General features: G+C 47.5%; 1 protein-coding gene across 1 annotated transcript in view; it reads right to left on the bottom strand.

Annotated features, from left to right (window-relative positions):
* The window catches only part of IGDCC3 (immunoglobulin superfamily DCC subclass member 3), a 120,735-nt gene that overhangs the window by 3,355 nt on the left and 93,670 nt on the right, over window positions 1-23,710 (bottom strand). The window contains exons 8-13 of the mRNA XM_061595636.1: window positions 13,150-13,397; window positions 11,183-11,347; window positions 5,910-6,098; window positions 4,222-4,326; window positions 3,442-3,580; window positions 1,995-2,205 (exon numbers count right to left, since the gene is read on the bottom strand). Coding sequence (XP_061451620.1) covers window positions 1,995-2,205; window positions 3,442-3,580; window positions 4,222-4,326; window positions 5,910-6,098; window positions 11,183-11,347; window positions 13,150-13,397 — 1,057 coding nt within the window. The remainder of the gene's footprint in view (window positions 1-1,994; window positions 2,206-3,441; window positions 3,581-4,221; window positions 4,327-5,909; window positions 6,099-11,182; window positions 11,348-13,149; window positions 13,398-23,710) is intronic.

Below are 23,710 nucleotides of genomic sequence, written 5' to 3'. Positions count from 1 at the left end.
AACTATCCTCTTTTTTAAAAAAGCAGAAGCTGCCTATCCTGAAACTAATGGAAATTATGACGGGCTGTGGCTCAGTGGTAGGGCACATGCTTTGCAGAAACTCCCAGGTTCAATCCCCAGTATATCCAGGCAGGGCTGGATGGGGCTTCTCTCTGAAGCCCTGGAGAGCTGCTGCCAGTCAGTGCAGACAACACTGAGCAAGATGGACCAATGGTCTGATTCAACATAAGGCAGCTTCCCATGTCCCTATGAGTTCCTTTTCTCCGTTGCTGCACCTTGTAGCTGGAATTCTCTTCCTCTCTCTCTGTTCCCCCCTCCCAACTAAAACTCTACCTCTTCCACAAAGCCTTTGGTTAATTCTTATCTCTCACCTTGGACTAAAACTAATCTCAGGGATGAATAATGGCAGTCGAGCATTGTCATTTTCCATTATCCACTCGTCTCCCTTTCCTCTTTTCATCATTGTAAACATGGAGACTGGCCATTCCTTGGAACCCCTTAAAGACTTAAGGTTGCATTCAATGATAGCCTTAGAGCAGACCCACTGACATCAATGGTCGTGACCAACTTGGGTCTATTCTGAATAACCAGGGAAGAGAGTGAAAAAAATCACAAGGTGCTCATTTTAGCAATGAGCCCAACATGTTTCGGCTGCATAAATATCAAGCCATTGGACGTCAGTTCAAACAAGGAATATAAATCTCAGAGATCCCTTGGCAAGCCATACAGTCTTAGATAATGCATTATCAAAGGGTGTGTGACTTGCCAAGCGATCGATGAGATAACGCTTTATCAAAGACTATATGATGCGCCAAGAGATCTTTGAGATTTATATTCGTTATTGCAACTGACCCCTCATGAAGGTTTGACATTTATGCAGCCGAAACATGTTGGGCTCTTTGATAAAATAAACCACTTACCGCATCTTGTGATTTCCCCCCCTCTCTTTCCTGTTTTTGCTTGGATGCTTTTTTGTGTTTCTACTCTGAAGAAGACTTTGTTGCACGCAACCCTGAGCTTGTGTGTGTGCGCGTGTGTGCACTTATGCCACTGTGAAAAGTGCCATGTTCATTTGATGGAACAACAAAATGTCCCAAAAGCCTGAATGTGATCCTTTCCAATGTTAAGGGAGAGGGTACGGTGGACCTGTGCTGGCCAGGATATATTTGAACTTTGCAGAATAAAAAAGCTCTATTTATATTTGTGTGTTGTATCCAGCTTAGCCCTACTCAGAGTAGGCCCACTGAAATTAATGAACCTAAACAAGTCATGTATATTAATGTCAATGGATTTACTCTGACTAGCACTGGATATCACCCATTATTAATATTACACTGAATTCTTCCCTTATAGCACCATCAACGTGCATGGCATTTTAGAGAGCTACACAAAACTTAAAAGACAGGTCCCCGAACAAAGGAGATTACATTTTGGATCTCAGCAACAGAAGGTGAGAGGGGCAAGGGAATATACAAATAAGGAATCAGAGAGGCAAGGGATGGGAGTTCAAAGATTCAAAGCTACATACAATGCTTACATTTTAAAACAGGAGTGGGGACCCTTTTTCAGATGGAGGGCCACATGCCCTCTGTGCACCCTTCATGGGGGCCACATGCCAGCGGTCAGCAAGGCCAGAGGCAAAACTGGGCAAAGCAATGAATGTAAGTTTCACCTCGGTACACCTGGGTAGTTTCTACACACTCACACACCTCTATCCTCCTTCAAAGCAAGCAAGAAACTATCAAAGTTCACAGACGCACACCAGCCAGGCAGAAAAGAGTCGAGATGGGTGCCAAGCAGAGCCAGTGAGGGGTGCAGCCTGGAGGTGGGGGGGTGGGCAGAGCGTGGCTGAGGAGGAGCAGCCTAGGAAGGGCCCCAAGGGCCTGACTGGAGGCCTGGAGGCCTGCATTTGGCCCCAGGGACTGAAGTCCCCCCACATTTTAAAATGTGAGAAACAAACGGAAGTCCCCAATTCTGCTGAGCCGCGTTCTTACCGCTGTCCCCTTATTGTGTTGATCAGGCAGGGGAGGAGACTCTGGGAACAGCCTTTCCAGCTCATTCATATCCAGCTGTTTCCCATTCATGTCTGGGTCGCCCCTGTCCCTCTGAGCTGACCCGTTCATGGTAAGGCCCACAGCATGCCTCTGGCTTCTTGGGACCTGCGGGGTCGAGAGTGGCTCCTGCACGTTTTTGCACATCATCAGCCTGTGGAAACGGGCGAAAGCAACAACATCACAAAAGAAAAGAAAGCCAACAACCCTCTGCAGCGAGGCATCTTCACAGCCAGGAAATCACCACGCTGCAAGTCGAAGGGAAGGGCAGAGGCACGTGGCAGAGCATCCGCTTTGCACGCAGAAGACCCCAGGCTCAACCCACAGGTAGAGCTGGGAGAGGCTCCTGCTTGAAAACTCCAGGGTTTCAAGCAGAAGAATTGCCCAGCCCTGCCTGGAACTGTCAGGGACTGAGCTTAGGACCTTTTGCCTTTAAAATATATCCTCTGCCACAAAGCTGTAGCCCTTCCAAGGCCGCGTTTAGCCCCCGTCATGTGGTTCAAGCTGAGTGTTGTGGATGTCACAGTGGCGATGGATGTCGTAGGCCTATGTCTTCTCTCTCCCCCGGTTATGAGGTCTCCTCAGCAGCACAGTGGCAAATTCAGAAGCACAGGGTCCCCTCGTGACAGCCCAGCCACGCCCCCTCACTCACTGGCTTGCTGTCCATCGTCATCTCCACATTCCTCTGTCCTACCCATGCATGCCTTCTCCCACAAGAACAGACGTCCCTAGGAGCCAATCAGCATGAAATGGGAGTGTGATAGCTACTGAGAAGAGTCTTCTCAGTGGTTGAGTCACCTCCTTTCACTCTGATTGGCTCCAATCAGCAGGAAAGGACAAGGAAGCACGCCAGAAGACTCTTCTCAGTGGCTATCACACTCCCCTTTCGTGCTGATTGGCTCATAGGATGCTCAGACACTGGGAATCTGCTGGTACCTGGCTCCCAAAAAAGTAAGGGGTCTAAGACTCCCCGACACCCTGGACAACTACACCCCAGGTCTCCTTCCAAACTCCCACCTAACCAAGCTGCCCTTCTCCCATGGCTAGGGCAATCGAAACATGTAAACCATCCTGAGTGGTTTATAATGTGTGGGGAACTGGGCATTTAACAGGAAATGGCACGAGACTTTGCCACGGTTCCTAAGGCTGTATTGTTCTATGCCTAAAGCAACCGCCCCCAAACTGGCACCGTCAAGAAGTTTCAGATCACAGCTCCCATCGCCCCTGACCATTGGCCATGTTGGCTGGGACCGATAGGAGTTGTAGCCCAACATCTAGAGGGCACCAGGTCGGGGAAGGCTGGCCTAAAACATTCCTGGGAGGCTGCAGCAGCTCTCCTTCTGCCGCCAAGCCAAGCCCACCCACTCCAAACGTTGCAAGAGAGCCATACCGTCCTCGGTACCCAAACATGAGGAAAAGGACACAGAAGATGATGCAGGTGACTCCAATGTGGATCCCAATGATGATCCCAGTGGCTGATGTCTTGTTGGTCTGTTCATCATTCATGCAGTTGCACGGCAGGTTCAGCCCTGCGATTAAAAGGAACGGCATGAGTTGGGAGGGACAGCGCCCTTATACGCAGGAAGTCATACTGAGTCAGACTTTTGGCCCATCTAACTCAGTACTGTCTACACTGGCTGGAAGTGGCTCTCCAGAGTTCCAGATGGGGGACGTTCCCAGCCGTACCTGGAGAAGCTGCCAGGACTGAACTCAGGACCTTCTGTAAGCATAGCAGATGCTCTGCCACTGAGCTATGGCCCAACTATCCTATACAAGTTGCCGAACACTGGAGCACTCTTCCTCAGCAAGGTCAGAGCTTCTGAGCCGTAGAGGAGGAGGGGGATCTGGAACTTTGAATGGGCCTTTTGAAGAGAGCTGGCCAAGCCAAGGCCTTGGGCCAAGGGGGAAGACAAAAACATAGGAGGCAAGTTGAGGCAGTCTGAGCATGTACAGAGAGAGAGAGAAGCAAGCAGCGGGTCTGGCAGAAGACTTGTAGGGTTTGGAAGGGAAAAAGGCAAGGACAAGGGAGAGAGGAGCACCACCTCTGCTCTGCGTGGAGGCAGGTGCTTCATTGCCCAGGCAAAGCTTGCCCAGTGCCAGGAGAAGCCAGTGCCCAATCAGTGGGGAGGCACTCTCTCGCAAGGCTCCTCAGGACAACCTGGCCTCTCACCTGTTTTTTCGACGGTCTCTCGAAGAGACACAAAACGGACAGTGGAGTTCCCATCGCCATGCTGATTGTAAGCAAGGAGCTTCACTTCATATACGACTGACGGGTCTGGAAGGAAAGGGAAAAAAGAAGAAATGTTTTGTTTTGCTTTTAATTTTCAAAAAGTGTTATTGAATTATTCTGACAATTTTACAACAAGCAGAAACATGTAAACAAAATATGCCATATAAAATGCAAAGGAGAGGAGACAAGAAGAAAACACAGGATTATCTGGGGGCACTCTTTAACTGCAGGCATTACTTTACATGGATATTGGAACGAATCAAAGTCCAGCTTCCAAGTATTCAACAACAGGTGAGAAGACACTAGGCACTCTGTGGATTCGACAATAGGGCACAGCAAACAGGAACTTTGTAGGGAGCATTCTGTTTTGCAAAGTACTAAATAAAATTTGCCACATAGAAAAACAATTCATAGAATCATAGAATGGTAGAGTTGGAAGGGGCCTATAAGGTCATCGAGTCCAACCCCCTGCTCAAGTCAGGAATCCAACTTAAAGAATTATCCTTCTTTATTTGTCCCCTAGGACTGAAGATATGTTGGTCCGTATCTAAATGTGGTTAGTCGATTAAATTACAGGAATAGGTCAGGATGCTCTCTCGCTCAACCCGAGACTGTGCTCTCTTGCCATCTAAGCTAGGAGTGGGAACCCTTTTTCATCCTAAGGGCCGCATTCCCTTCTGGGCAAACTTCCAGGGGCCACATGCCAGTGGTGGGTAGGGCCAGAGACAAAAGTGGGCGCAGAAACACATGTACATTTTGCCTTTGTGCAGTAGGCTAGTGTCTGGAAACACTCACACACGCCCCTCTCTGTCCTCCCATCTGGGCAAGCAAGAGGTATGATCAGGACAAAGGGACACATCCCAGCCAAGGAAAATGCATCCAAGGAGGATATGAAGCAGGGCTGGTGAAGGGTGGGGCCTGGGGAGAGTCCCAAGGGTCAGACAGAGAGGCTTGGAGGGCCGCATTTGGCTCAGGTTCCCCACTGCTACTCTAAGGAACGAGAGTAGCAAGGACCCAGATTTTGGCAGCCATGGGTGGGGTGGGTGGGAGTAGTGAGGTGTTGACATGAGTGGGGGAGCAAGGAGGGGCCTTATCCATCCATCCATCCATCCATCCCGCCCGCCCTTCCTCCCAGAAGGAGCCCAGGGCGGCAATCAAAAACACTAAAAGCACTTTAGAACTTTAAAAACATCTTAAGGAGCAAATCGAACACAGACGCAGACTGGGATAAGGTCTCTACTTAAATGGCTTGTTGAAAGAGGAAGGTCTTCAGCAGGCGCCGAAAAGATAACAGAGATGGTGCCTGTCTAATATTTAAGGAGAGGAGATTCCAAAGGGTTGGTGCCACTGCACTAAAGGTCCACTTCCTAAGTTGTGCTGAATGGACCTTCTGATAAGATGGTATCTGCAGGAGTCCCTCACCTGCAGAGCACAGAGACTGACTGGGTATATAAGAGGGTTTAGAGAGGCTAACAGGCCTCCTATTAATTAATTAATTAATAAAATTTCTATCCTTCTGTTCCTTCCAAGGGAGCCTCGAGGAACAGGGCTCTAGGGGCTTCTCAGCAACACTAGGGACTAGCCACTTATCCCCTCTTTTGTCTTTACACGCTTATGCTCCCACTCACCAAGATGAGTAATGTTGTAGGATGTGATGTTGCTGGCCAAAAACATGGGGCCAGTGAAGTGGGAAAGATGCACTTTGCGATAGTAGAGCTTGAACCCTTCATGCTGCCCCAGTTTGATGGAAGGCTCCCACGTTGCTTGAATGCTGGTGCTGTTGAGAACCTTAATGAACAGAGACGGCGTTGCTGGCACTGAAACAAAGAGGAAGAGACGGAGGTGTTTTTGCAAAGCTCGTTTCCTCCATCCCCTTCGGTTCCTTGTAACAGCCTTTGCCAACCTGGTGCTCTGCAGATGTTTTGGACTACAACTCCCATCAGCTCCAACCAGCATGGGAGTGGCAGTCCAAAACATCTGCGGGGCACCAGGTTGGGAAAGGCTGTATAAATCAACTATTGTTATTATGAAACTCCACATTATAGTCAGTGGTTGATTATTCTGAGCCAGTTACCCTCAAATGTGGGGAGCAGCTGTCAAAAGGGCAGTTTGGACACACTGTGGAACTCAAAGGGACCTTCTAAACACAGCAGCAGAGAGGCTGAATCATAAATCTAACCTGGGCAGAGGTGCTGAACTAATAGTTAATCACACCTGCTCAGCTATTACGGGAGACGGAGCTTAATGCCTAAACTTACGTTCCATAGAAGCCAAATTGTTGTTTTTAAAAACACAAGATACACATGCTGAAGCTTTGTGGGGGAGGGATGGCTCCAAGCATCAAACACTTGCGTAATTTATTAGCAAGTTGCAAGATCTTAATGACATCAGAAAAAGGCAGTGCCTGGACCTCTCAAAGTACCATCTTCCCACTCCCAGAAAAAAACAACAAACTTTATGAGGCTGCACGCTACTGCCCTGAACTTCAAGGCTTTGGGTCAAGGCTTTTAAATGGTTTATGCCTTGTCAATCTCTCTGCCTAGATGATGAAAGGAGGAAGCTAGGGGTATAGATGGTTCCATCCCAGGATGTTGAGCAAAGAGGTCTAGAAATATGACCAACCCTGGCTCTCTCCTATCACAAGGATTTATTTGCCCTTTGCTTATGCCAGCCACAGCTGGCAGGCCTGCCTGTGTACCCTCCACGTCAAAGAAACAAGATTTTAAAAGGACAAGATCTGTAAAGTGCAGAACTTGCAGAGATGTGAAGAGAAGAAGTTTTTGCTTACAGGTAGTTCTTAAATTCAGATTTTCAGAGCAAGATGTATCTGAATTTAAAGACCTTGCAAGCTTTTCAAGCTCCTGAAGGAGTATTTCACTCTGAAATGTGAAGAGCTAAAATAAAAGCCTTGTATGAGTCAGCACTGGAGTCTGTTCTCCTTTCTGTTTTGATTTAGGTTCTGTCAAGGAGTGTGCTTTATGGACTACAGCAAAGCCTTTGACTGTGTAGATCATGAAAAACTATGGAATGCTTTAAAAGAAATGGGGGTGCCACAGCATCTGATTGTCCTGATGTGCAACCTATACTCTGGACAAGAGGCTACTGTAAGGACAGAATATGGAGAAACCGATTGGTTCCCCTTCGGAAAGGGTGTGAGACAGGGTTGTGTTTTATCACCCTATTTGTTTAATCTGTACACAGAACATATACGGAAAGCAGGATTGGACCAAGAAGGAGGAGTGAAAATTGGAGGGAGAAACATCAATAATTTAAGATATGCAGATGATACCATACTCTTAGCAGAAACCAGTAATGATTTGAAACGAATGCTGATGAAAGTTAAAGAGGAAAGCACAAGAGCAGGACTACAGCTGAACGTCAAGAAGACGAAAGTAATGACAACAGAAGATTTATGTAACTTTACAGTTGACAATGAGGACATTGAACTTGTCAAGGATTATCAATACCTCGGCACAGTCATTAACCAAAATGGAGACAATAGTCAAGAAATCAGAAGAAGGCTAGGACTGGGGAGGGCAGCTGTGAGAGAACTAGAAAAGGTCCTCAAATGCAAAGATGTATCACTGAACACTAAAGTCAGGATCATTCAGACCATGGTATTCCCGATCTCTATGTATGGATGTGAAAGTTGGACAGTGAAAAAGGCGGATAAGAGAAAAATCAACTCATTTAAAATGTGGTGCTGGAGGAGAGATTTGCAGATACCATGGACTGCGAAAAAGACAAATAATTGGGTGTTACAACAAATTAAACCAGAACTGTCACTAGAAGCTAAAATGATGAAACTGAGGTTATCCTACTTTGGACACATCATGAGAAGACATGATTCACTAGAAAAGACAATAATGCTGGGAAAAACAGCAGGGAGTAGAAAAAGAGGAAGGCCAAACAAGAGATGGATTGATTCCATACAGGAAGCCACAGACCTGAACTTACAAGATTTGAGCAGGGTGGTTCATGACAGATGTTCTTGGAGGTCGCTGATTCATAGGGTCGCCATAAGTCATAATCGACTTGAAGGCACATAACAACAACAACAACAAGGAGTGTGATATAGCAAACTGAGTGCTGGGTTAAAATCACTGCTGAGCCATGAAGCTCAGCTGAGTAACCATGGGCCATTTGCTCTCTCATGCCAGCCATCCTGACAGAGTTTGTGATGATATGGAGGGGGGGAACCCCGCGGCTGCAAAGCAGACAGTGCTTCCTTCATCCCAATGTGTAAATCTGATATATCTGCTGCACCTGGGAGGGACTGACTGAGCCTTCAGTCTCCATCTTAGAACCAACTCTGCAAACTGACCTCATGAACTACAACATCCAGCCTAATTTTGGTAAGAACATAAGAAGGGCCTGCTGGATCAGGCCAGTGGCCCATCTAGTCCAGCATCCTGTTCTCAAAGTGGCCAACCAGGTGCCTGGGGGAAGCCTGCAAGCAGGACCCGAGTGCAAGAACACTCTCCCCTCCTGAGGCTTCCGGCAACTGGTTTTCAGAAGCGTGCTGCCTCTGACTAGGGTGGCACAGCACAGCCATCATGGCTAGTAGTCATTGATAGCCCTGTCCTCCATGAATGTGTCTAATCTTCTTTTAAAGCCATCCAAGCTGGTGGCCATTACTGCGTCTTGTGGGAATTTTAAAACATTTTTCCTTGCCCCTCCCCCATCCCCTGTTTTGAACAGCATCCTGCTTGAATAAATGTTCTGGAGAACACTAAAGCGTGCCACGTTTCTGTGACATTTTGGTTGGTCTGAGCGCTTTGGATTTTTTTTCTGTTATATTTTCTTCTTATAGACCAGCACAGAGTATCTTTGCGGTTTGTGCATATCAGCTGTAAATAGTGAAATCCAATGTGAAAAGAGGCATGGAGCTGGCACGGCCATTGACCCTGCTTCATGGTGTGATGCTCATTCTGTCGGCTTTTATGCTGTTACAAGGATTTGAGTTTTAGTACTTTGGTTTTACGAGGTCTGGTTGTACTGTGGTTTTATTGTTGTGTGTGTGTATGTTTTGATCATAGACTGCAAGCCGTCCCAAGGGGGCTGTGTGGTTGGGCTGAAATGCCAAAATATATGAAAAAGGAAATAACTAAAATGTCACAAGCTGACGCTGCAGCCTGACAACGTGGCAGCCATTTCGCATGAAAGAGACCTATCTGATTGACGTACAGGAGAACCTTCTTCCCCAGGCAGGCTGCCTGCAGAGATCCTAGCCTTTTTGTGTTTGTGTGTATGTCTTTCCCTCATGCAGCTTGGCTCACTTGATCGAGCCATCTGGGGCTCTCTGCTCAACTCCTTGACGGAATGTAGATTGTTGACTCCTGCCCTCTGACATACGAGCTCACTGGTGAATTTGTATGTTCTGCGATTCCATGCAATGTATTTGGAATCATATGAATCAGTCACCACTCTGTCATTCTCTGTTGTCATTTAAAAACAACCACCACCATCACCACCACCACCAACAAAAAAAAGGTCCTTAAGGCTACAAAGGCAGACTGAGGTTGTTGGTAGTGGGAGATGAGACTGACATTTCAAGTAGCCCAAAATTTCAAGTAAGGGAAGGGTTGTAGCTCAGTGGTAGAATCTCAGCCTTGTATGCAGAAAGGTCCCATCTTCATTCCCAGGCAACTCCAGGTAGGGTTGGGAATGTCCCGTCTGAAATATTGGACAGCCGCTGCCAGTCAGTGTAGATAATACTGAGATTGATGGACCAATGGTCTGACTCAGTATAAGGCAGCTTCCTATGTTCAAGGGGCAAAGCTTCAGCACCCTGGAGAGCTCTTCAGCCTTTCCCCCTGTGTAGCTGGGAAATGTAGCCCTTTCAGAAGGCCATTAACAGCATATGAAGAGTGAGCTGCATGAGGCCAATGGCACATCTAGTCCAGCATCCTGTTCTCACAGTGGCTAACCACATGTCTATGGAAAGCCCACAAACGGCGCAAGAGCACTCTTCCCTCCTCTACTTTCCAAGCAACTGGTATGCAGAAGCACACTGCCTCTGATCATGGAGGTAGCCATTGATGACCTACATGAATTTGTCTAATCCTCTTTTCCTGATCTCTATGTATGGATGTGAAAGTTGGACAGTGAAAAAAGCGGGTAAGAGAAAAATCAGCTGCTTTGAAATGTGGTGTTGGAGGAAAGCTTTGCGCATACCATGGACTGCGAAAAAGAGAAATAATTTGGTGTTAGAACAGGTTAAACCAGAACTATCACTGGAAGCTAAAATGATGAAACTGATGTTATCGTACTTTGGACACATAATGAGAAGACATGATTCATCAGAAAAGACAATAATGCTGGGAAAACCAGTAGAAAAAGAGGAAGGCCAAACGAGATGGATTGATTCCATAAAGGAAGCCACAGATCTGAACTTACAAGATCTGAACAGGGTGGTTCATGACAGATGCTCTTGGAGCTTGCTGATTCATAGGGTCGCCATAAGTCGTAATTGACTTAAACAGTTGTATATTTTTTAATGGTTGGTTGACCGCAATAAAAATGTTGTTGTATGCCTTTCATCATATGCTGAAGATGTACTGTGACTTTTGATACCTGATATATATATATTTTTGGGCTCACTCTATTCCTTTAATTGTAATCTGCGTTGACTGGTTTTAATATTGTATTTTTAGATGCTGTAACCTGCCCTGGGACCTCATGGGGAAGAGGAGTAAGAAATATAGATGATGACGACAATGATAATAATAAGATACTGCAATGTGCTCCCCAGCGAGGTCTACCTGGCACCTTTGCTGACGTCTTTTTGGCAGCAGGTAAAGACTTACCTTTCTTCCCCACAGGATTTTGAAAGACTAAGGCTGCAATCCAATACACATCTTATCAGAAGTGGTCCTATTGGACCTTTCATTCTCCTTACCTTCTCCCAGGGTGCTCACCACCACGACTTCAGAGGCCTTACTGGCCCCCCGAGAGGTGTAAGCCTTTATGTAGAAGTTGTAGGTGGTGGAGGGCTCTAAGTCAGTCACGAGCTGCTGGAAGGTATTTTTGCTGACGGCCTCTTGGTACTCCATCTCCACCGGGTCTGAAAGACAAGGGGGAAAGGACCACATTCACATCTCTCAAGAATCCAGTGATGGAGAATGAAGCAACAGCCTATTCTTAGCTTGCCAGATATGTTGAAGTGTGTGGGGGCACGGAGATGTGTCAGATGCCACTGTGTTCACAGTCAGGAGCCCTGTACCTTTGGCTCTGATTCCTTGCTCCCTGGGCCACCACCCTGGAGCTTTTGCTTCACCAGCAAAGCAACCTGTCAGTTCAAGGCACAGACCAGACTCTTCTCAGAAGCCACGTGACCCAAAAGGGGAATCTGGGGCCATTGCCTGTTGCAAAACTCAAGAACTGGGTATGCTCATTGCAGAGGGATGCTCTCCATCTCTACTCCTGGATGGCCTGACCACCCCTTCTGCTTGGAGGGACTCATTGCCTCACAGTCTGTGGGGTGTGCTGGACTTTGCCACTAGATGTCAGGGCATCTCTGCGCTATAACGTTGGATCTTCCCCTCTTTCTTCACACAGCACATACTAAACTACGACATTCACTTCCACAAAAGGCAGTGATGGCCACCAACTTGGATGGCTTTAAAAGAGGTTTAGACAAATGCATGGAGGACAAAGGCTGCCAGTGGCTGCTAGCCACAATGGCTATGGTCTTCCTCTACAGAAGGAGGCAGTATGTTTCTGAACACTAGTTGATAGCCACCAGCTCGGACAGCTTTAAAAGATTAGACCAATTCACGGAGGGTATCAATGGCTACTAGCCATGATGGCTATGCTCTGCCACCATAGCCAGAGGCAGGATGCTTCTGAAAACCAGTTGCTGGAAGCCACAGGAGGGGAAAATGTTCTTGCACTCAGGTCCTGCATGTGGGTTTCCCATTGGGGCACCTGGTTGGCCACTGTGAGAACAGGATGCTGGACTAGACGGGCCACTGGCCTGATCCAGCAAGCTCTTCTTATGTTCTTATGTCCCACAGACATGGAGACACCAGCCACCCCTGGGAATGGATAACTGGCAGCAGACCCAGGAAACCCACATGGTGGTCTCTAGGTCTACAGCAGCTATGTCAGGGTTCATTAGCTCCTAAGGGTCGCTGGTGGTGCAGAGATCTGCTCAGAAATCCTGTTCCTCCTCTGAGGAGATCCCAGGCTCCATGTCAGGGCTAGACCCTGACAATTTTATTTATTTTTAATTTTATATATCATTAAATTTATATCCCACCTTGGTTTAAAGGCATCAATTAATGCTGTGCCAAAATCTGTCCTCTAATTTCTCAAAGGGTTTCTTCTCCTGGCAGGAGAGGTTTTTGTTGTTCTATCTCATCCTTGCAGCACTTTAGAATTCCTCTACAATCATGGTGGCTGTGGGTTGTTGAGCTTGCCTCATCCCCGTGAGGTGGCCATGGATGACATGTGTTTGTCTTTCCAGTAACCATTTCTCCAGCCTCTTCGCGATCTCCCCAGCTGCCCGCACTTCCTGATCTGAAAAAGCCCCACGGGAGGAGCTCCCTCACGATGGCTTCCCCAGACTTTGACTGAAGTGCGGAAAGCTGGGGGAGGCTGCATCATGCAGACCACTGGCAAGATGATTTGCAGAACAAAATAAAAGACACAATCCCCCCCCAGCCACTTCGAAAGTAAGGTAAGCACAACAAAACCCTGCACCCCACCCATAAGAATCTCACCAAAGTTTTCTCCCCTGTCCCTCCCCCACTTTGGTTATCTTGAATGCATTTTTTTTCATTAATTGATGGAGAATTGTCTGGGGTGGATTTTTCGGCACAGCACTAGCGTCAATGCCCATTGGCAACTGCCGCCATCCCTTACCTGCTACTCTCCTGATGTGCAGTACGTAGCCAATGATTTCCTTGGTGTTCTGCAGTGGCTCACTCCATAGCACTTGAATGGTTGTCGCTGAGACAGTTGCAGCCCGCACCTTCTGGGGTGGGCCGGGCAGCCCGTCGGCCCACAGCACCGTCAGCCTGGCACTGGCTTGGGTGGAACCGGCACTGTTCTCTGCAATGCACTGGTAGATGGCCTCGTCTGCCTGGCCAATGCTGTAGATCGTTAGTGTGCTGAGGGGAAACCCAACGAGGCAGGTCCGATGAACACTTTCTAGCACCTAACCTAAAAGTCTCCAGCGATCCCCCAGCTCTTTCTCTTCCCCCCCCCCTCCCCTGGCCAGCCACATCTGGGTTAATCCTGATGTGTCTGAAAAAGATGTAATGAAAGGTTAAGGCCACGCAGTGGGAATTTCACACCGTTCCCTGTTTGGATTTGGCAGAAAATGTACAGGATCGTCATTTGGGATGGAAACCTGGAGCCAGAGCTTGGAAAAGTTACTTTTTAAAACTACAACTTCCATCAGCCCTGGCCAGCAGGGCCACTGGATTGGGCTGATGGGAGTTGTAGTTCAAAAAAGTAACTTTTCCAAGCTCTGGGAAGTAGCATGTGGATTATGTTAAAGGAAATGCTGGGTGCGGGGGTGGGAGGGATTGAGACGGTGGTAGCGGTGATGGCATTATCCAGCTCTGATAATCAGATAGCCTAGCTCTGCCTTGAATTAAAGAGACTACAGCCACAAGCATTTCAAGGGGCAAAGGGCAAATTCCTAAAGGAAAATAAAAAACCAAGCGCCTGTTTGTATGGTTGGAAACGTAGGAGTATTTTACGCATAGTCTTGCGCAGTGGAGTCCACATACGCCATCACATGTGTGCATACATGCACAGACACCATAACATATACATCAGGCATATACACACATGCACATACACACCCCCTGACAATTCACATGTTGTATCACGCATGTATTGATACAGGCAGACTCACACTTCGCCACTTCTAAAAATTATTACATTGATATCCTGCTGCTCCCCAAGGAGCTCAAGGTAGCACACGTGGTTCTCTCCACTCCCTAATTCGCCCTCACAACAACCCTGTGAAGTAGGTTTAGGCTGATAAGCAGTGATTGGCTTAAGGTCACCCAGTGTCCTTCAAGGCTGACCCAGGATTTGAACCGTGGTCTCCCACATCCTAGTTCAACATTCTGACCACTACAACACGTTCTACAGGCCCAGAGTGTACGCACCATGGTATACATGTACTGAATTTATACCAGTCTGACCACATGGACTGGCAATTGCTGAAATAGGGAGTTCAAAAATACAACAACAACAACAACAACAACAACAATAATAATAAAAGGTCAGTCCACTCTTCCCCTTCTCCAAGGAACAGACACTCACATGAGGAAATGTATGGAGAGGAATCCCCTATCCCACCGCCACCACCAGATAGGCAGGCACAGGAGATATCTGCCACAGGAGTGGGGAACCTTTGGTCCTCCAGGTGTTGCTGAACTACAACTTCATCAGCCCTAGCAAATATGGTTACTGGCCAGGGATAACGGGAGCTACAGTTCAGCAACACATGGAGTGCCAGAGGTTCCCAACACATTATCTATCTGAACAGTTTAGAGCAGCCTTTCCCAACTAGTGGGCCTCCAGATGTTGTTGGACCACAACTCCCATCAGCCTCAGCCAGCATTGCCAATGGTCAGGAAAGATGGGAATTGTGGTCCAACAACATCTGGAGGCACACTAGTTGGGAAAGGCTGGTTTAGAGCTTTCCTTAGTGCTCAAAGCATTTCACATACATTACCTCAATAATCTTTACAGCAGGGGTGAGGAACATGCGGACCTCCAGATGCTGTTGGACTCCAACTCCCAGTGGGCCACATGGGCAATGGTCAGGGATGATGGGAGTTGGAGAACAGCAATACTGTAAGGCAATAGGGGCAACGGCTGAAAGAGTGTAGCGATAATGGGAGCCACTTAGGCAACTTCACAGCTGACCTGGGATTGGAAGTGGGGGCTCTCAGCTCATCCTCTCAAATGCCCTCCTACCTGACCTGGCTGACATGAACTGCCTCCTTTGAAACTGCTTAAGAACATAAAAAGAGCCTGCTGGACCAGGCCAATGGCCTACCTAGTCCAGCATCCTGTTCTCACAGTGGCCAAACAGATGCCTATGGGAAGCCTGCAAGTGGGATCTGAGCGCAAGTGCATTCTTCCCGCCCCTCCCCGTGTTTTCCAGTGACTGATATTAAGCATATGACTGTGAGCACAGCCATCATGGCTAGTAGCTTTTGATACTGTTGTCCTCCAAGAATTTATCTAATCTTTTAAAGCAAAGTTGGTGGCCATCACTGTCTCCTCTCAGTGAGTTCTATAGTTTAACTATGTGCTGTGTGAAGGAGTATTTTCTTTTTTCTGTCCTGAATATTCCAGCATTCAGCTTCATTGGATGTCCTCGAGTTTTGGTTTTATAAGAGAGGGAGACAAATTTATCTCTGTCCACTCTCTCCATTTCCAGTTGGGGGAATAATTACCTAAGCTTCATGAGAACCAGCACCAATGACTACTGATGAAAGTCAGAAAAAAACCATGCTGTACTTGCCAGCCACAGTTTTTCCATTTAATGTTAAAAAAAAAAATCTTTTCTAGCGATAGTCATCTCTTAGACATGGGAAGATTGGGCTAGTCAATAACCTCTCTGCTTTTGCAAGCTCTGACACGCTTCCCTTGAAAAAAAATCAGGCCCAGAACAAAAGAGGTTTGAACTGCTGTGATTAAACACTTCGCAAGAAATCACAAGCGACCTTCCACTATTTAATCTCCCAAAGGTCTTAGGGCCACTCTATTCATAACATGACATTTCCTATGTTCTGACTGCAAGGAACAGGAAGCTTTTGAAGCTAGAATTAAACAAGCCCAAGAAGCTAGAATTAAACAGCTCAAGGAACACAGGAAGTGGCTTTATCCTGAGCCAGACCAATGGTCCATCTAGCTCAGTACTGTCTACACTGACTGGCAGTGGCTCTCCAGGGTTTCAGAGAGGGGTCTCCTGGAGATGCTGGGGATTGCACCTGGGACCCTCTGCTTGCAACCACTGAACTACAGATCTTCCTCAAGGAAAGCTGCACATTTAAAGTGGTTAAATCTAACTATGTCACAGCATAATTGCTACTGGGTGAAAATGGGCTTACGCAGGAATATACAAACCTGCCTTTTATCAGACCAGTGCTCCATTTAGCTCAGTACTGTCTACACTGACTGGCAGGAGCTGTCCAGGACTTCAGGCAGGGGGCATTCCCATCCCTACCTGGAGATGCTGGGGACTGAATACGAGACCTTCTGCACGCAAAGCAGATGCGCTACCACTGAATTATGGTCTTCTCCAAAAATAAATAGATTCTTGTAAGCCGAACCTTGGCTCAGCTCAACTCGACAGAGGAGTAAAAAAAAAAGCAGAGGAGCAAAGCTTTTAAAAAGCATTGGAAAAATCCACGACAACGCAATGCATCCTCCAGGTTCCAGGATGCTAAGGCATAACACCGAGGAAGATGGCGTCTTTAAGCTTTCTGAGTTGGGTGCACGATGCTGGATTAGATAAACCTTTGGTCCAACCCAATGCGGATCTTCTGTGCTACAACCCTCCTTCTGGAGGCAAAAGGAGAGAACGGATTCCTGCCAGTGTGTGTGAACATTTGTAAAGGTACGCTTGGAACATAGGAAGCCGCCTTATACCACATCAGGCCATTGGTCCATCTAGCTCCATACCGTCTACACTGACTGGCATCAGCTAAAATAGATACTCCACAACTGATCAGTCCCCAAAGAACCTGGCGCTATTGGCCTTTGCTTCAAATAAAGGCCCCTTGCTGAAATATCTGGGCCATAGACTGTAAACAAAAAGAGCCAATTTATCCTCACAAATGCTTCCTTGTCACTGGGGCAAAAGTTTGGACTTTTATGCCTGCTGTTAACTTCAAGTCCGTTCTCTCTTGCTCTGCAAATGCCCAGAAACCACAGTGACCATTTAACAGATGCTTATCCCCCCTCCCCACCTCCCAGAGCCCACGTTTCCTTGGAAACGCTGGCAAGAGGTTTGGCTGACAGGGTGATTTCCGTGAGCTGGCCACAAGCTCTTTCCATTGCCACAAATTCAATATATCTGCCTCTTTTGAGGCATTCCAGACGGCATTTTAAGGTGGTTTCTGTTTTATGATGGTTTTATTGCATCTTTTTATGTATAGCTTGTTTTTATATACGCCACTTAGAAATGCGAATGATTAGGCGGTATATAAATATTTTAAATAGATAAATAAGATAGCACCCCCCTCCATACATCCACCAAATCATCAGAGGGAAGAAGTCTGGGGCATGAGGTTCCTAGTTTCCTAAGCCTTGCCTTCAGCCAGGGACAGACATAGGCAGTACTTTTGGGGCGGGTGGGTGATGGTTTAAAAACAGCATTGAGCAGGGGGTTGGACTTGATGGCCTTACAGGACCCTTCCAACTCTATGATTCTATGAAAAAAATGCAGTGCCAGTATTCATTCCATGATAAAAGTGGTTTGAGTGCCAGCACAAAATGGTTGCCCCAGGCATGGATGAATCTACCAATTTTGGTTTCTCTGTTTCTCCGATCTCAGTTCCGTTCTCTGCATTAGTTTGTTGTCAGGTCCTTCTTGCAGGCTTCCCCATTAGGGCATCTGGCTGGCCAATGTGGGGAGAGGATGGACTAGATGGGACAGTGGCCTGATCCAGCGGTCTGGCCCTTCTTTTGTTCTGACGTTCTATAGGGAGGCTGTTCCAAAGCGCAGGTGTTGCTGCACTCAAAGATCGACCCCTCGCAGATGTGGGGTGAGTCTGGTGCAGCACCTGTAAAATGGCAAGTTCAGCAGATCGAAGTGGCGGAATACACACGTACAGTGTGAATATTTGGAGGAGAGAGGTGGGAGGCAGGGATTCGAAAAGGAAAAAGAAAAGGTAACAGCTTGGTCCCAGGGCGTCCCCTAAAGGGTTTTCCAGGAACAAGAAGCGCTGCAAGAAATTTATCATATCCATGGGGAGATCACTTGCCCCCCTCCCTTCAGCAACAAACATTAATTCCCTCCTGTGGGGAGGCGCAGAATGCCCCGGGGAAGGGGGGGAGAGGAGACTATAGACATTATGCCAAGTTTTGCAATCAGTCAGCTTCTAATTTATGCTCAGGCACCATCTGGTGTGTGTGTGAAACTGTCTCCGTGTAAAGACCACCAGCCTTCATGGTTTTTTTGGGGAGGGGGGTTGCTAGGTGTGACAGACATGATAGAGCAATGAGGTTTCCTGAGGCTGTCAAGGAAAGGGGCCAGCCTTCTCTGTAATTCTCAGCTGTCATTTACCTCCCCCTGCCCCAACGAAAGAAACACAGTTGCTGTTTCAAGCTGCTTCGCACATTACAAGGAAACAGAAGCAAGAGGGAGCTCATAAGAGTAGAAACTCAACACATTTCCACAGTCCGAATTCACAGGGTGCTCATGGGAAGCCTGAATGATGCTCCAGAATGGCTTTAGCTATCCCAATTTGAGTACGGAGAAACCCATAAATCTGGAGCGGGGATCTTCAGGTCCACAGGCCAGAAGTGGCCCTCCAGACCCCTCTAACTGGCCCTCAAGACTCTCCCTCAGCAACGCCCCCCACTGGCCTCGTTCCACACCATCCACAAGCGCTTTTACCTGGCTGCAACGTGTCCTTGAGCTAATGTGGCAATTCCTCTTGCTGGCCAGGATGGAGGGTCGAGAGAGGTGTGCAGGTGTGGGAACCTCTGACTTTTGCATGGCTGGAAGGGAGTCTCCTCTCAGAGCAGTTGCACCCCCCACTTTGGAGTCCGCCCCCGCCCACCACAGGGGCACGGCCCCTGGAAGGCTGCCCACGCAGGAAGATGGCCGCTGGACTGAAAAAGGCGTCCCCGCCCCTGCCATAAGCAGCGGGACAGCCTATCTATTAACAAGCTGTTTAGCCAGGCTTCATAAACAGAAGCTCCCTGCCTGGAGTGAGTTTGCCTCCATGTACCAGACTCTGGGGGAAATATGAGAAGGGAAGGCTGTAGTCTTTGTGCCTTCCCCTGCTCACAAGTCTCCCACACACCATGGACTGGCTGGATGCTTCTGGGATGCTGGAGTAGACGAACGACTCCCATTAGAAACATATGAGGAGCTGCTGGATCAGAGACGGCCATCTAGCCCAGCACCCTGTTCTCATAGGGGCTAAGCAGATTCCTCTGGGATGCCCTCAAAAAGGACCTGAATGCAACAGCAACTCTTCTTAATTGCAAGAGCAAAAGGACTTAGGAAGCTGCCTTAGACTGCGTCAAGCCATTGGCCCATCTAGCTCAGGTGATGGACAGCGGCTCTCCAGGATTTCAGACAAGGTTACCTCTCACCCCCATCTGGAGATGCCAGGGCTTGAACGTGGTGCTTTCTGTATTCAAAGAAGATTTTCTACCACTGAGCCACGGCCCTCCCTGCAAAAGCTGTCCTTGCATCCTCACACTCTTTGCCCTGCCTGGCAGGCAAGCAAGCAACTTTGGCCAACGCCACTTGCTGCACTTGAACTCAGGTTCCCTGCATGTCCTGCAGATGCCTCCGTGGAACAGCCCGCTGCATCCATCTAGGCTAGGGAGGAAAGAACGGCTTGACGCTGGGTGATGTGCTTTTCACACTGAAGAGAGATCCCCATGCGCTACAGACATCCAGAATGAATAATTGCTTCCCTTTGAACTGAAATCCATCACTGTGGGACATCTGCTCTCTAGAAACTTTACCACGAGGGCCAGGGAGGGTTGCAGCATTCGCAAGCCAGCCTGTATGATACAAGCTGGACTATTACACACAAACACACCCCTCTTCCCTAGTCACTAAAGACACATTCAGAGAGCCACAGTGATCTCGAGCAAACCTTGGCACAATAACGCTGACAGGCAGGGAATGAAGAGGGTGAGAAGGTCTTTTGGAGATTCACACCAGGCTGTGAAGGTGGGGGGGGGGCAGGGCATGGAGAGAGAGAGAGGGTGTCTTCAGCCATTCAAAGGGAACCCTATTCACAAGCTGTCACTTCAGCCCACAGGCCCTCAAGATGACTGATCTCATCAAAGGTCAGTGGACCAGAGCTGAACCTTCTGGGGCACCGCAAGGGGGAGGGTAAGAAAGAGAAATGCCAAATCAGAAGGATACAGGGGGACAACAACCTCTCCAGCACAACTGAGAGCGGAAACAGGCTCACTTGCCAAGCTGGGAAAATGAAGGAAGGAAAGGGGCCCACTAATGAATGAGCGAGTAAGAGAGAGACAGAGAGAGGGTGCAAAGCAGATCTGCACAATTTCCTCATTTTGCATTAACGACGCCACCTTTTAAAATGTTTGCATAATTTATTCTAGTTTTGCTTGTTAGGGAAAGGGGGCAGGAGCTGCAGAGGGCACTCAGACCCCATTGCCAACCAGCCCCCAGGAAACCTCATTCAGCCCCTCCCCCTTTAGCATTTTAATTTCTACCATATGCTTCCAAGCCTGTATTTGCAAACATAAGAGCTAGAAACTTGGTCTTTGTTAAAAAGGGAAAGCCCAGATTTCCAGGAAGCTGAATTCTGTGCCTCTTCTTCACCTCCTAGGAAGGCTTCCTTCCATCACCCCGAATCAAGGCTCTCTTTATAAAAAAGGATTGATCTGGCAGGATCCCGAGGCAGCTTGGTGCGCTTAAGAAATCCCTCACTGATTATGGGAAAAGGAGGGAATTAAAAGAAAGGATCTGTAAGGATGAACTCCCCAGGGAAGTGCCTCCCCCAGCTAAGAAATGCACACTGTCATACCCAGCAAAGCCAAGTCGCCATGTCAGCAATTCGCTGAAAGCACACCCAAAAAAGAATCCTTTTTTGCTACCATAAGAACTACAAACTTGCTCTTTGTGAAAAGTGAAAGTCAAGGTTTTCAGGGAAGGCCAAGATTTTGCCGGGGGGGGGGGGGGGGCGACGACTGCAAACTCTCCAGCAGTGGAATGATCAACTCCAACATGCACAGAAGGACAGAGCACGGGGACATAGAAAGCTGCCTTACACCAAGTCAGACCATTGGCTCATCTTGTTTAGTATTGTTTACACTGGCTGGCAGCAGTCTCTCTCTCTCCCAGCCTTACCTGAAGATGCCACTAGGGACTGAACCTGGCACCTTCTGCATGCAAGGCAGGGGCTCTACCGCTGAGCGATGGACCTTCCCCATTTTATCCTTTTCTTGTTATGATTTCTTCCGTAACCTAGCAGATATGGCTGTTCCTGTACAAAATGTGAAAAACCTTTCAAAACTCAATACAGAAGTTAATTAAAAAAAGATGTTCAAAGGCCTACTCTTGGATGGATGGTCATTTTCATAGTGAATTTTAAGAGCTTTTCTTTCAGTTGCTTTGTATATCTCATAACAACTATGGCAACATCAACATTTCGAGTCAAGGAGTTGCCGCTGCCGCCACCCTTTTTAAAGTAAGAAGGATTTGTGTCTTTGGAATGCATGCTGTGAATATCGGCTTGCTGGGTTATTTATAACTGTAGCTAAATAGCAGTCGTTTGTTTTGTCTGTGCATAAGCACTGAGCTGGCCAGGGACGCTGGTGCACATGCGGTTTGAAATAGTGCTACACGATGCCCCTGCCTATAGGGTTAGTCAAATTCATGGACTGGTCTATCAAGTAAAGCAAGGGTAAACCAGCTTGGTGCTCTTCAGAGGTTGCTAGTCTCCAACTCCCATCATCCCTGACCATTGGCCATGCTGGCTGGGGCTGATAGCAGCCTGAGTCCAATAACAAAACTGCCTTTTACCAGCTTTCATTTGGTTTGTAGCTGTGGTTGTTCCTAGAAAGGGATAGCCTGCCCTCTGTAGTCCAAGCTTTAGTAACGTGGAGGTTGGATTACTGCAATGCACTCTATGTGGGGCTGCCCTTGGCTCTGGTTCGGAAGCTCCAGCTGGTGCAAAATGTGGTGGCCAGACTACTGATGGGAGCACATGGCCAACCACATGAGAAAGCACTCTTAAAACATCTGCACTACCTGCCCATCCTCTACTGAGCCAGGTTCAAGGTCCCTGTATTAATTTACAAAGCCTTGAACAACTTAGGTCCAGGGTATCTTAGGGACCATGTGAACCCTTATATCCAGCTTGATCCCTGAGATCATCTGCAGGAGTTGCTTTAGTCATCCCCCGAGTTGGCGAGGTTCTTTTAACATCGTCACAAAATCGAGCCTTCAGTGTCATTGGCCCAGTTCTCTGGAATGCTCTGCCAACCAAGATTTGGCAGGTGCCTTCTCTTTTAACTTTTAAACGCCAGCTGAAAACCTTTCTGTTCTGCCAGACTTACGCAGGCAATTCAGATGTCTTCTCACAATAGCTGACCTTTGTTTTTATTGTATTTTTACTCTTTTTACTGTACGGTGGTTGTTGTTTTTAAACTTGTTGGATACCGCTTTGATGTTTTTTAATGAAATAGTGGCATACAAATATATTTATAAATAAAATAAATTGCATATGGAAGTCCAGAGGTTAGCCACCCCACACTAAACCATTATTAAATTTGGCAGCTAAGCAGGGATAGCTAACATCCCTGAGCAGAGGTGTGTTGCCTTTGGTGCAAAGTGACCTCAAAGAAAGTCATTCAAGGAGAGGTCACAAGTTAAATTTGGGATGACCACGACAACAATGAGTTAAAAGGGAGGGAAGGAATGAGAGATGTTCATAGGAGGCAAGTTTATAGAGGAGAGCAAATGACATCCGAGTCCTTGGCACCTGCTCAGAACTGCTTTTTGGCAGAATTAATAAATAATGCTCACTTAATTACCATTTTGTAAATACAACCTTCCTGCAAGAAACAAAAAATCAATATCAGGAGCTGTCTTCGCATCAGCATGATTGGCCTTTGCTTACACGCTCTTGTGGTAAATGCATCTCAGCAACACAGCCTGTAGGACAATTTATTTCGCTCCTGTAGATGACCCACACACACAGCGCGCGCACACACAAGCCTTGATGTACGCAGAATGGACCTAAGAAAAGCAATAATCCTTTGTCATTAGTAATTTTTCTACATTGTCTTGCCTCATCCCCTGCGAGCACACAGCCACACTGGCTGTAGTTGTAGTCCACGACATCCAGAGGACACCGCATTGCAGAAGCCTGCTTTAAACAGCGTATGCAAAAAAGAAACATTCATAGCCAAGACTCTGCACCAAAGGGGAGAGCCTCAGCCGAATGAAAAAAGTCCATGCTGCTAGAAAAACAGTCAGTCCAGGCTTGTAAATAGCTACTTACCCACAACAACTAAGAATCATCCTCCAAGCACAGGTATGTCCGTAAACTGGAAGTGCGAGGGTTAATTCTTCTTTTCAGACTACAAACAGTAGTGTAGTGGCAAATTCAGAAGTGCAGTGCCCTTCACAATAATCACACCATGCCTCCTCACAGCCACGCCCTCTTTCCACTTTCCCTCGTTTCCCCCTCTGTTGTCTCCAAGTCCACACTCCACTACA

This window comes from Rhineura floridana, chromosome 14, assembly GCF_030035675.1.
Source record: "Rhineura floridana isolate rRhiFlo1 chromosome 14, rRhiFlo1.hap2, whole genome shotgun sequence".
Classification (NCBI taxonomy): domain Eukaryota; kingdom Metazoa; phylum Chordata; class Lepidosauria; order Squamata; family Rhineuridae; genus Rhineura; species Rhineura floridana.
The sequence above is the reverse complement of the archived record's forward strand: the minus strand, read 5'-3'. Positions and strand labels throughout refer to the sequence as shown.